The 13,313-nt window shown below is 39.6% G+C and overlaps 2 protein-coding genes across 3 annotated transcripts in view; one reads left to right on the forward strand and one right to left on the reverse strand.

Moving 5' to 3' along the window:
* The first annotated feature begins 7,414 nt into the window (after positions 1-7,414).
* On the forward strand, positions 7,415-10,251 carry mars2 (methionyl-tRNA synthetase 2, mitochondrial). Its single transcript, XM_083786079.1, has 3 exons — positions 7,415-7,868; positions 8,197-8,531; positions 8,742-10,251. The coding sequence occupies exons 1-3, from the start codon at positions 7,562-7,564 to the stop codon at positions 9,909-9,911; spliced, it is 1,812 nt and encodes a 603-aa protein (XP_083642205.1). The 5' UTR covers positions 7,415-7,561; the 3' UTR covers positions 9,912-10,251.
* A 1,124-nt stretch (positions 10,252-11,375) lies between these two features.
* Positions 11,376-13,313, reverse strand: part of med12 (mediator complex subunit 12) — a 52,478-nt gene continuing 50,540 nt past the window's right edge. For both annotated transcript variants that reach the window (XM_083786078.1, XM_083786077.1), the window contains exons 41-43: positions 12,962-13,198; positions 11,966-12,047; positions 11,376-11,831 (exon numbers count right to left, since the gene is read on the reverse strand). In XM_083786078.1, coding sequence (XP_083642204.1) covers positions 11,791-11,831; positions 11,966-12,047; positions 12,962-13,198 — 360 coding nt within the window. In that variant the 3' untranslated portion in view covers positions 11,376-11,790. The remainder of the gene's footprint in view (positions 11,832-11,965; positions 12,048-12,961; positions 13,199-13,313) is intronic.

A 13,313-nucleotide genomic window follows, 5' to 3' on the forward strand; every position in this document is an offset into this window, starting at 1 on the left:
AATTTTTTTTTTCAAAATTTCAAAAAAAAATGGGCTATAACCCATGTTTTATTTTTATTTATTTTTTTCAAAACCTCAAAAATGATGAAAAACGGCGTGCTATAGTATGCCGTACGGTATGGGCTATAGCCCATGTTCAAAAATGATTAAAAACAAGGTAATTTTCTTTCAAATTTTCAAAAAACGATGGGCTATAACCCATGTTTTTTTTTTTTCTTTTTTTTTTTCAAAACCTCAAAAATGATGAAAAACGGCGTGCTATAGTATGCCGTACAGTATGGGCTATAGCCCATGTTCAAAAATTATGAAAAACAAGGTAATTCTTCTTTTCAAAATTTCAAAAAACGATGGGCTATAACCCATGTTTTTTTTTGTTTTTTTTTTTCAAAACCTCAAAAATGATGAAAAACGGCGTGCTATAGTATGCCGTACAGTATGGGCTATAGCCCATGTTCAAAAATGATGAAAAACAAGGTAATTCTTTTTTTCAAAATTTCAAAAAACGATGGGCTATAACCCATGTATTTTTTTTCAAAACCTCAAAAATGATGAAAAACGGCGTGCTATAGTATGCCGTACAGTATGGGCTATAGCCCATGTTCAAAAATGATTAAAAACGAGGTAAAAAAAAAATCAAATTTTCAAAAAACGATGGGCTATAACCCATGTTTTTCTTTTTTCATTTTTTTCAAAACCTCAAAAATGATGAAAAACGGCGTGCTATAGTATGCCGTACGGTATGGGCTATAGCCCATGTTCAAAAATGATTAAAAACAAGGTTAATTTTTTTTCAAATTTTCAAAAACGATGGGCTATAACCCATGTTTTGTTTTTTTTTTCATTTTTTTCAAAACCTCAAAAATGATGAAAAACGGCGTGCGATAGTATGCCGTACGGTATGGGCTATAGCCCATGTTCAAAAATGATTAAAAACGAGGTTAATTTTTTTTTCAAAATTTCAAAAAACGATGGGCTATAACCCATGTTTTGTTTTTTTTTCAATTTTTTCCAAAACCTCAAAAATGATGAAAAACGGCGTGCTATAGTATGCCGTACGGTATGGGCTATAGCCCATGTTCAAAAATGATGAAAAACAAGGTTAAAAAAAAAATCAAATTTTCAAAAAACGATGGGCTATAACCCATGTTTTTTTTTTTTTCTTCATTTTTTTCAAAACCTCAAAAATGATGAAAAACGGCGTGCTATAGTATGCCGTTGGGTATGGGCTATAGCCCATGTTCAAAAATGATTAAAAACGAGGTATTTTTTTTTTTCAATTTTTCAAAAAACGATGGGCTATAACCAGGGCTGCACACAACTTTTTTGGTCTAGTACTCAGAGGAGCACCTGGAGAAGTTACTTGGTGCTCCTAAAATGCGGCGACCCGTCTCGCCGTCTCGCCGGATGGATAAAAGAGGGATGCATGAATAACTTATAGCAAAACGATATTTATTGGATAAGTGGGGACTGGGGAGTCAATGGAGAGTATTGCAACTCTAGATTCATCCCATTATTTAAAAAAATCCAGAGTTGCAAATTGCAGCTATAGGTCCATGTCTATTCCAGCCCGGCTATATGCATATTCTAATACAAACTTCTTAATACTTCCTTTGATTGATTGAAATATGTATTAACAGTTTGCAGAATTACAGTACATTTCAAGCACAAACTCATATTATCCTAAGGATAATATGAGCATCAAAGCAATATTTAGATACTTTAAAAAATTTTTAATTTAAATAGCCGATCTACTAGCTCACAACTTGAGCTTGCTGATCAACTATTTGTTTAACATACGACATGTCGTACGGCGAAGCATACGTCAGGCTTCCCTTTTAGCCGAGGCGAGACACCGTCAACACAGTCAGACAGTCAGACACGCATGGCTCCTCGGTGCAAAATAAATAATGTACAATACCCGACTTTACAATAAAAGCTGGGTGACTGAAATTCTTTGTCCCTGTATAAAAGGTGCAGTTTTTATCGGGCCAGATTGGGATGCTCACGACATATTTTGCACCACATCTCGCTGCGCTCAGCATTAGTTTGGAGCCAGCCGACATCATCTAACCACTTTTCCGCAAACACACGTTTTCTGTGCGGTTCAGGTGGTGGTTCCGTTTGGCGTCTCTTTGGAGGTGGTGGTGCTGGAACACCAAAATAGTTACTTAATGGCGCTTGCTTCTTGGACATTTTGACGAGAGTTTGGCTGTAATACTGTAAGAATAATGTGTCAGATAACTTTTTCTCAGAGTCCGTAGTAAACTCCTGTCCTCCTCCCAGTAGCAAGCAGGAAGCAGCACGCATGGATTTGGAATCCTCCCTCGTTTGAGTAAGGACGCGCTGTGATTGGCCAGTAGCCACTTTGAGTGGCAGTCGGTGGGAAATGCTCTCGCCACAGAATTTAGTGGGTATTCTGGCCATAATAATCATTCTGGGTGGCCCCAGCTGTTGGTACGCAGAAGCGCTTCCCGGCGCTTGATTGACAGCGCATTTTTTATTTTGACGACGCATGCGCACTGGCGCACCACTTATGTGCAGCCCTGGCTATAACCCATGTTTTTTTTTTGTTTTTGTTTTTTTCAAAACCTCAAAAATGATGAAAAACGGCGTGCTATAGTATGCCGTATGGTATGGGCTATAGCCCATGTTCAAAAATGATTAAAAACGAGGTAATTTTTTTTTTTCAAAATTTCAAAAAACGATGGGCTATAACCCATGTTTTGTTTTTGTTTTAATTTTAAAACCTCAAAAATTATGAAAAACGGCGTGCTATAGTATGCCGTACGGTATGGGCTATAGCCCATGTTCAAAAATGATGAAAAACGAGGTTAAAAAAAAAAATCAAAATTTCAAAAAATGATGGGCTATAACCCATGTTTTTTTTGTTTTTGTTTTTTTTCAAAACCTCAAAAATGATGAAAAACTGCGTGCTATAGTATACCGTACGGTATGGGCTATAGCCCATGTTCAAAAATGATGAAAAACAAGGTAAATTTTTTTTTTCAAAATTTCAAAAAACGATGGGCTATAACCCATGTTTTGTTTTTGTTTTAATTTCAAAACCTCAAAAATGATGAAAAACGGCGTGCTATAGTATGCCGTACGGTATGGGCTATAGCCCATGTTCAAAAATGATTAAAAACGAGGTTAAAAAGAAATTCAAATTTTCAAAAAACGATGGGCTATAACCCATGTTTTTTTTTCTTCTTTTTTTTCAAAACCTCAAAAATGATGAAAAACGGCGTGCTATAGTATGCCGTACGGTATGGGCTATAGCCCATGTTCAAAAATGATTAAAAACGAGGTAAATCTTTTTTTTCAAAAATTCAAAAAACGATGGGCTATAACCCATGTTTTTTTTTTTCTCATTTTTTTCAAAACCTCAAAAATGATGAAAAACGGCGTGCTATAGTATGCCGTACGGTATGGGCTATAGCCCATGTTCAAAAATGATTAAAAACGAGGTTAATTCTTTTTTTCAAAATTTCAAAAAACGATGGGCTATAACCCATGTTTTTTTTTGTTTTTTTTTTTCAAAACCTCTAAAATGATGAAAAACGGCGTGCTATAGTATGCCGTACGGTATGGGCTATAGCCCATGTTCAAAAATGATTAAAAACGAGGTAATTTTTTTTTTCAAAATTTCAAAAAACGATGGGCTATAACCCATGTTTTGTTTTTTTTCATTTTTTTCAAAACCTCAAAAATTATGAAAAACGGCGTGCTATAGTATGCCGTACGGTATGGGCTATAGCCCATGTTCAAAAATGATGAAAAACGAGGTTAAAAAAAAAAAATCTAAATTAAAAAAAATGATGGGCTATAACCCATGTTTTTTTTTTTTTTTTTTCAAAACCTCAAAAATGATGAAAAACGGCGTGCTATAGTATGCCGTACGGTATGGGCTATAGCCCATGTTCAAAAATGATGAAAAACGAGGTTAATTCTTTTTTTCAAAATTTCAAAAAACGATGGGCTATAACCCATGTTTTTTTTTTTTTTTTTTTTTCAAAACCTCAAAAATGATGAAAAACGGCGTGCTATAGTATGCCGTACGGTATGGGCTATAGCCCATGGTCCAAAATGATGACGTTCTCTACCGCAACATACTTAAAAGTATAACGGTGTATGAGAATGGGTGTTGCGGAGGATGAGAAACTGTTTCTCATCCTCCGCAACACCCATGATGATGTTTTGCTAACAACATAGAAGCCTACATTCTTACACCTAGCAACCCCATTCTAGCCTACTTAGGTTCATCTTACGGTGGACATGTTTGCCTGAAAAGGAATATTTGAAATGTTTCATAGTTTTAGAAATATAGTGCTTTTAAATTTACAATGGGGCTCAATGGCAGACATTGGCACGTCAAAAATCACTTTCACCTAGAAACTCCATTCACACTTTTTATAATTCAGAAATGATGAAAAACGGCGTGCTATAGTATACCGTACGGTATGGGCTATAGCCCATGTTCAAAAATGATTAAAAACGAGGTTAAAAAAAAATCTAATTTTCAATAAACGATGGGCTATAACCCATGTGATTAAAAACGAGGATAAATAAAATTCAAAAAACGATGGGCTATAACCCATGTTTTTTGAATTTTTCATTTTTTTCAAATCCTCAAAAATGATGAAAAACGGCGTGCTATAGTATGCCTATGGTATGGGCTATAGCCCATGTTCAAAAATGATGAAAAACAAGGTTAAAAAAAAATCTAAATTTAGTAAAATTTAGAAAGTAATTTTTTACGTGCCAATGTCTGCCATTGAGCCCCATTGTAAATTTGAAAGCACTATATTTCTAAAACTATGAAACATTTCAAAGATTCCTTTTCAGGCAAACATGTCCACCGTAAGATTAACCTAAGTATAGGCTAGAATGGGGTTGGTAGTAGCCTGCCAAAGTTTGTGCTATTGCCATAGAGAATGTATCGAGCGTTTAAGTTAAATAACTCAGAAACTATAAATCCTCAACAATGATGAAAAATCGCGCAGAATATAAAAATTAACCATGTAAATACATTTACAGGTCCATTCGTTGAAATCAATCAATATAAATAAAAATGAACCATGTAAATACAACAAATTGAGCAGAGAACTGCAGGGAGTTGAACCCCGTTCCGGTAAACCAGAAGTACGACACCAGTGCCTTCGTTTTTGTGTTGTTGTCATTTACAGGTCCATTCGTTGAAACGTAAAATTTACATTTCAACAGTAAAGTAATATATAAAGAAGATAAACATAGGACAAAACTAACATTTTCAAATTATCGGTATTTGCTATGATTTTTTTTTAACTTTCTCTTGCCGACCTCTCACATTTCATTCGATGATTAACAAAAAAAACAGTGTTGGACCTGTAAGGGTCCATTTAGTTACACGTGCGCGTGTATGTGTGTGTGCGTGTGTGCACGCCTCGATAACCAGTGTTGGACCTGCCCATTTTGTTTCATCTGTACACTCAGATGAAAGTTACACTCTCAGAGTTACATTTTGGTCAGCATGTGCGTGCACGGCGTCTGTATACTGACTGCAATGAAAGCCAGAGACAAAAAATGCTCTGAACTTCTTAAATGCAAGTCCAAGCTAGCCAAGTGCTTCGACAGTGATCTCCAAACCCAACTGGGCATCCTAAAAACCCAACGTAACAAGCTAAGAAACAGTGTAACTGCCATGACCAAATCAGCCAAAAGAAACTTTATCAATGATAAAGCCGAGAAAAAACAAAAAACAATCCTCGGGAGCTCTGGAAGCTACTAAACAACCAACTAGGCTGTGGTCAGAAACTAAAAACTAGGTTTACAAACATAAACATCAAATCGAATGACACCCTCATCACTGACAAGCTTGATGTAGCCAACTACTTAAACATCTTCTTTACAAACTGCAACAACGCTGGTTAACAAACTGCCCTCCCACTCTGGGCGTTTTGGTGTAGAGCACATCAAAGCCTTCTACAAAAACCTAGGTGTTTGTAAATATGATTTTAAAATGGCAATGGTAACAACTGAGGAGGTACTTAAAAAACTGAGTGCCCTCCAACCTCACAAGGTCACTGGCCATGACAATATTCCCTCCAAAGTTCTCAGAGCTCCAATCATCACCCACATAGTAAACCTCTCCATCAAACAGGGACAGGTCCCCCAAGATTTTAAACTGGCCAAAGTAACCCCCCTGCAAGAAAGGGAGTAAATTAGAACCCGGCAACTACCGCCCTATTTCTATTCTAAGTGGCGTTCCACAAGGAAGCATACTAGGGCCTTTACTGTTCCTAATATATGTAAACGAGATGACATCAGCTTGTGACTGCAACTTGTTCCTGTTCGCAGATGGCTCAGCACTGCTGGTCTCGGACAGGAACAAGCTGCAGGTTGAAAAGACCCTCAGCTCTGAACTCGGTAGAATCTGCACCTGGCTCACTGATAACAAACTATCCTTACACCTGGGAAAAACTGAATCCATTCTCTTCGAGTCTTCGGATCAAATAGTAATCTCAGCAAGGCAATCAAAGAACAATCTCCTCACTGGTCAACAAAAACACCTTGAAGACCTCGTACAAGGTTTCTTTGACTATGCATGCACCTCTTGGTACCACAGCACCTCAAATTAAAACAAGGCTCCAGACCTCCCAAAACAAACTGGTCAGACTTGGCTTCAACCCCCGAACCCACCTCACCACTGCCCACTCTGACAGGCTGTAATGGCTTAAGGTCGACGACAGAGTACAGCATCTTGCAATGGGTCCGCAAGATTCGATACACCACAAAGATATCCATGTACCTGTCTAAATACTTCCTTAATGTTAACGAATTGTAAACAAGTGTAATGCTTTATTGGGTCGTCCACTCACAGTTAACAGTCTTTTGTATTGAGTTGTGCTTGAAATGTACTGTAATTCTGTAAACTGTTAATTAATATTTCAAACAATCAATCAATCAATTTAAAACCTTGTTTGTGCCGAATCTGGATTGGACATGGTTTGTTGAACTTTGTTTGTTGAACTCCCCCCAATGCATTTTCCCATAGACATTTCAAAAAGTATCTATTTAAAGACCTTTTAAGCGTCGTACAAAGCCAACTCGAGTCGTGACAAACAAACACAATATTTTGGACCAAACAAATAATTACAAAGAAGAAAAACAACAAAAAAAGTACTTACTAATTCTTTGTTTGGCCCAAAACATTGTGTTTATTGTCATGATTTGTCACGACAAGAGTTGGCTTTGTCCGCGGCGTAAACGTCTTTAAATAAATACTTTCTGAAAAGTCTATGAGGAAAATGAACGGGGATTTATTTTCCGGGTCTCTCGGGGGGGCGGGACTGCGACGCTCCCCGATCAACTTATTTAAATAGCCAACCCGGAAGAGGAAGCCCTGACTGACCAACCTTGAGAAGAAAACACATTACATGTGCTTGCGGTGTATTTTCCTTTCTTTAAATTCTTTAAATTAAAACAAATCAGAAATCAGTTACAGACAGTTGATCACGTCGACCAAGTTGGTGACGACCAGAGACGTGCTATGACATCATCTTGTAACCGGCATGTGAAATGAATGACTGGATTAAAACGGTGCTCATTTAACAGCCAAGCGATGAGGACTCCAGGTCTTTGCATCATCATCAAGCAACTCAAGATTTTACAGAGATTGCAGACGTGTGCATTCTTTTCACCGATGAGATGCATTAGCAGTGACACACGCCCGACGAGAAGAAATGGAAGCAGCCATTATTACTACATCACCACTCCTATCTTTTATGTCAACGCGTCCCCTCATATAGGACATCTGTATTCAGCTGTGACGGCTGACTGCTTACATAGGTATAAACTACTGAAGGGCTTCGACTCCAAGTTTGCCACAGGTAAATATTTGTTTATTTTATTTTGTTCATGCAAATGGTATGTTTGCCACATTGGAATAATCTTGATCTTTGCACTCCTTAAGTATTACTTTGACGTTTCGTGCCTTGTGCATCTAAAGTTGGTGACCATTAGACCTTGGATCAAATCATATGTAGCCTATATTTTATCGATTTTTATATAGATATGAGAATATAAAAATTGATCAAATACATCTATGATAGATTGATAGTCTTAATCCAAGGCTAGTGACTAATAATCTATTAGATTATTAATATATTCTTTAAAATAATATTCTACTCTACTCTACGCTGTTTGGAAATGTTTCAGGTACAGATGAACACGGCCTGAAAATCCAGCAAGCAGCTGATGCTGCAGGGGAAGACCCCCTGAGCTTCTGCACAGATGTCTCAGAGAGATTCAAACACCTGTTCAGGTGTTGTGACATCCAGTACACAGACTACATACGGACTACAGAGCAGAGGCACCGGCGTGCCGTGGAGCACTTTTGGTCGCTGCTGAAGAGCAAAGGATTAATCTACAAGGGGAGCTATGAAGGCTGGTACTCCACGCAGGATGAGAGCTTCCTCACGACGCTGCAGGTTGGAGACACTTTGGACTCGTCAGGAGAAAAGATCAAGATATCCCTGGAGAGCGGACACAAGGTAAATACCGTAATGTCAGATTCCAGGAATGGTTGTGATATTATTTTGAGACTAATGAATGTGATGCAGGCGTAGATAATGAGCCAGACTTCACACGAGACTTGTGGCATGTGCCATTCATTATTTCTCGCTAAGATTATATCGCCCAGCCCCAGTGTTAACAAAACTTAGACCTATATACCATCCAATCAGACTTCTACTTTGTTACAGGTGGAGTGGATGCAGGAGGAGAACTATATGTTTCGTCTGTCTGATTTCCGCTCCCAGCTGCTAAACTGGCTGAATGGGAACCCCCGTGCCGTGCAACCTGAACGCTTCCACCGCACAGTCGTCCAGTGGCTACAGGAGGACCTTCCTGACCTGTCGGTGTCCCGCCAGAGAGACCGTCTACAGTGGGGTATCCCGGTCCCGGGCGACCCGGATCACACCATCTATGTGTGGCTGGATGCTTTGGTCAATTACCTCACAGTAGCTGGTTTTCCAGACCAATATGAACAGTGGTGGAACGCTGCCCACCATGTTGTAGGAAAGGACATCCTAAAATTCCATGCCATTTACTGGCCAGCATTCCTTCTTGGTGCTGGTCTGCCGCTGCCACAAACTATATATGTGCACTCCCATTGGACAGTAGGGGGCAAGAAGATGTCTAAAAGTGTGGGGAATGTTGTAGACCCCCTTGAAAGGTCACAGAGATTCACAACTGATGGAATCAGGTATTTTCTTCTTCGTCAGGGTGTCCCAGACTCGGACTGTGACTATTACGATGACAAAGTGGTCAAGCTGCTCAATGCAGAGCTCGCGGACTCTCTGGGTGGTCTTCTGAACCGCTGCACGTCTCCCTTTCTCAACCCAGCTCAGCTTTACCCCCCCTTCTGCTCTGATGCGTTCCCCAGTCAACAGTACACCGGAGCCACATGCAGGGCTGTGGCAGAGGACTACAACATGCTTGATGCTGTGAAGGCTCTCCCAGCTGTCGTGGAGCAGTACTATGAAAGCATGCACGTGTACAAAGCTCTGGAGGCAATCAGTAGCTGCGTGAGGCTGACCCATGGCTTCATTCAGCGCCACACACCATGGAGGTTGGACAGAGACAAGAGCGAAGACCAGCGTTGGTTGGACACCGTCATCCACGTAACCTACGAGTGCTTGCGGATGTACGGTGTTCTCCTGCAGCCCACAGTGCCCAAGACTGCCAACAAGCTGCTGTCCAGACTAGGCGTAGGAACGGAAGAGAGGAGCTGGGCGACTCTGAACTTTCTGCCAAAATATCGCAGTATGGACTGTCCCTTTGAAGGGAGACCATTAGGTCCTGACACAGGAGTGTTGTTTAGGCGATTGGAGAGACCACACAAAGAAAAAGAGAAATCTAAGAAAAGCTAATAAGGCTGCAAAACCATTTTAAAGTGTTATGACTAATTTGACTATACTATTTAGAGTATGGGGTTTACATTCAGCCAGTTTAGCAGCTGGGAGAGGAAATCAGACAGACAAAACATAGTTCTCCTCCTGCATCCACTCCACCTAAGAAAGTAGAAGTCTAGGTATAAATCATGATACTGGTGTATATATCATAACATGATATCACAACCATTGTGTTAAATCATAAATTCTGATGTAGGCTATTACTACTTTTTAGATCTGAGGCCGATTCTAAGAATGGCTTCTAAATCCTGACCTAAGTTTTCTGGGGAAAAAAAATATCAAAGAAAATAAATCATGTTACCATGATAGCTTTATGAATCATGTTTCTGTTCCATTGTTATCATTGTCATGTCAGTGTGAACTTCAGTTGGATAGAAGGTTGAAACCCTGTGCTCTGTGTAGCAGCCATTTCAGATAGTGCTGTATGTTTTGTAAGCCCTGAAACATCTAGTATTTCCCTCTGGAAGCAATTCGTTTTGGTTAGTTCATCCTTGCACCTGCAGACCAGTCTCAGCTGGTCTGCCTCAAGAAATTATTTCATGCTGTATAATTATGTAATGTAATCTGCCATGTATGAAGCTTGAGGGTTTTTAGTTTGTTATTCATTTGAACATTGTTTATGTAAAATAAAAGTAAAGTGTCCTGTAAGTCCATATGGGCTGGGCTTTCTTCCTTAAACAATATTGTGTCCTTGGAAGCACAGACAAACTGAATACGTAAACATATGCAAATCCAACAATAACCACATTATAAAAACACTTAAATTATATATATCTCTTTCCTTCCCAAAAGGACTTTCAAACTAGGAAGGGTATGGCCTGGTCAGCCTGCAATGACATCAGGCTGACCAGACAGATCTGGTCATCCCAGTTTAGTAAGATGTTAAAAGTAAAAATATTTAGGACGACCGTTGAGCCGATTCTACTCTATGGCTCCGAGACATGGACACTTTCAAAGAGAATCGATTGGATGGCACTTACACCTGCCTTCTAATGAGGGCGCAAAATCTGTCTTGGCCACGCATCGACTAATCTAATATACGGCAACCTTCCCCGTGTTTCTTCACTGGTCCAATCCAGAAGAGCGCAGTTTGCCGGCCACTGCTACAGAGCTGACAATGAGGTTATATCTTCCCTTCTCTGGAGTCCTGCCATTACTGTCATGGAGCAGTTGGCTTTCTTAGTTCAAATGCCCTCTGGTGTTTAATCAGATACAGTGAGTAACTTCTTATAAAATGTAACATTTAAATATTAAATCCAAATGAGGGAACAAAAAAATACAGACTGGAGTCAGAGTATCACATACAAGTGATAGAAGCAAATATCCCACTAATCCTAGGCTTCGAGTTTTGAATGCATTTATCCTCAGTGAGAATTTCAACCTGTCATTTTAACAATATATAAATGCAGCCGACATAAAAACTGACATGATTTTTTTTAATGAGAAATACACGAAACTGAAAAAATTGTACAAATTGAAATAAAATAAAAAATTGCATTCTTATAATTTCTGTTACTTTTTTACATAAACTTTTCAATTCATTTCACATCCACTGATCCGTATATTTCACAGCTCAATCCCTCCTTGGATTCTCCATAATTATGCAACAAAGTTGAGATTTCATTTTAAACATGTTGCCTCTGTGGTCAAGATGGGTGGTTTCTCCCATCTGGTTGCCCACAATGCGTCTTCAACAGTCTTCCCCTTCTAGGAGCCTACACCTCTACAAACAGGGCCTGCGTGGCATTGGACACAACCATTTGCCAATCTACAGACTGGGGAACACTGCCACACATTGAGGGACTCTAGTGTCTCTGCACACTACTATGAACAAGCACTATCCGAAATACGAATTGGTGTTCTGTCCAGGCTGTGTATCTGGAGAAAGAGAGGAGGGGAGATGGGGGGCGTCGGGGGAAGTAACAAGTTCAATTCACCTTGAAACAATGATGGCAGAATACACAAATACACTTCTAAATTAATTGAAAATTAAAAAGGGTTTGTGGTCTTACTTGAAAGTTGCTGTTGCAGCTGCCGGACCAAAGCAGCAGTCTGCTGCTGCTGTTGAGTCTGTTGCATGCCCTGGCGAGGGAACTGAAACAATGAATGACACACACATACAATATTAGCCATTATTATAGTCATTTAAAAGTGAACTAGTGGGTGCCAAAGCTTTACAAGACAATCCAATAACGACATGGCCTCCCTGTGTGGCCTTTATTATCAATGTTAAGTTACTTTGTGCAGTTTATGAACAAAGCCACAGTGCAGTCAGTCAGAGTTCAGTGACAAAGCCACAATATACATGTGTGTATACATGTCCTCGTGTGGTGACAGTCTACGCCCAACATAGCCTAATCGGAAGTTTAATCTTCTCTCCTACTTCTGTTCAAGCTTCGTAGCCAAAGCTGGTTCCATGGTACTTTTGGTTTTGAGGGGCCACTTGGCTTATGGCCATACAACAGTTTCTTTTTTCTCTCTCCACCATTTCTCATGTACTGTACATACAGTTTTTGCCTTGAGCTGTGCTACATTAGAGCTGCAACAGTTAATTGAACTTATTGATTATAAAAAATAACATTATTTTCATTCTATTTTATGGTGAAGGTTACAGGAGTGCATACATTGTGTGATAAAACATTTAAGCTTATCATATCAACACAATCATTGCTTGGTTAACATCACTGGCTTCTAGAGAAGCAACATGTTTAGTTGCTTGTGTACTGTATATACACACACAATAGACAGGCATAAAATACATCCTAAGTTGTTTGTACTAGTCCTTACCAGTTATGGTATATATATATACCATATATATGAACACCAAATTATGTACTGTGTGGGTAGATTTAATAGATCATATTATTGATGTAGCCTATATATTTTGAGGTATACAGAGTCTGGTCTCAGAGGCACTTGCCCATCGGGCAAGTAGTACAGGTCATGTTGTACTTGCCCTCAGGTCATGGTCACTTCATTTCTAAAGTTCTTATCAGGATGGGACGTACCATGGGTTGCTGTGGAGGCAGTGGCTGCATGCCCAGGGCCTGGTTCTGAGCCTGGGCTGGAGGCTGGGCCGACGCTACCTGCTGCTGCTGCTGCTGAACCTGTTGTTGCTGTGGGACCTGCTGCTGCTGTTGCTGTTGCTGCTGTTGCTGCTGCTGTTGTTGTTGTTGCTGCTGCTGCTGCTGCTGCTGCTGTTGCTGCTGCTGCTGTTGTTGGACTTGCTGGGCCTGCTGTTGTTGCTTGAAAAACAAATGGAAAATAAATAAATTGTGAATAAATATATATATAGCCACACAATTGGCACACAACTCTGTGCACCGTTAGCCAAAGAGATGACACACAATGTGGAGATGG

The sequence above is a fragment of the Protomyctophum parallelum genome (assembly GCF_964188405.1).
Source record: "Protomyctophum parallelum genome assembly, chromosome: 16".
Taxonomy (NCBI): Eukaryota; Metazoa; Chordata; class Actinopteri; order Myctophiformes; family Myctophidae; genus Protomyctophum; species Protomyctophum parallelum.

What these genes read in the sequence shown, in the direction of transcription:
- mars2 (XM_083786079.1), top strand. Translation starts at nt 7,562, where the DNA reads ATGACTGGATTAAAACGGTGCTCATTTAACAGCCAAGCGATGAGGACT. An exon ending in CGACTCCAAGTTTGCCACAG is followed by an intron (nt 7,869 to 8,196) that starts GTAAATATTTGT and finishes GAAATGTTTCAG; the next exon opens with GTACAGATGAACACGGCCTG. An exon ending in CCCTGGAGAGCGGACACAAG is followed by an intron (nt 8,532 to 8,741) that starts GTAAATACCGTA and finishes ACTTTGTTACAG; the next exon opens with GTGGAGTGGATGCAGGAGGA.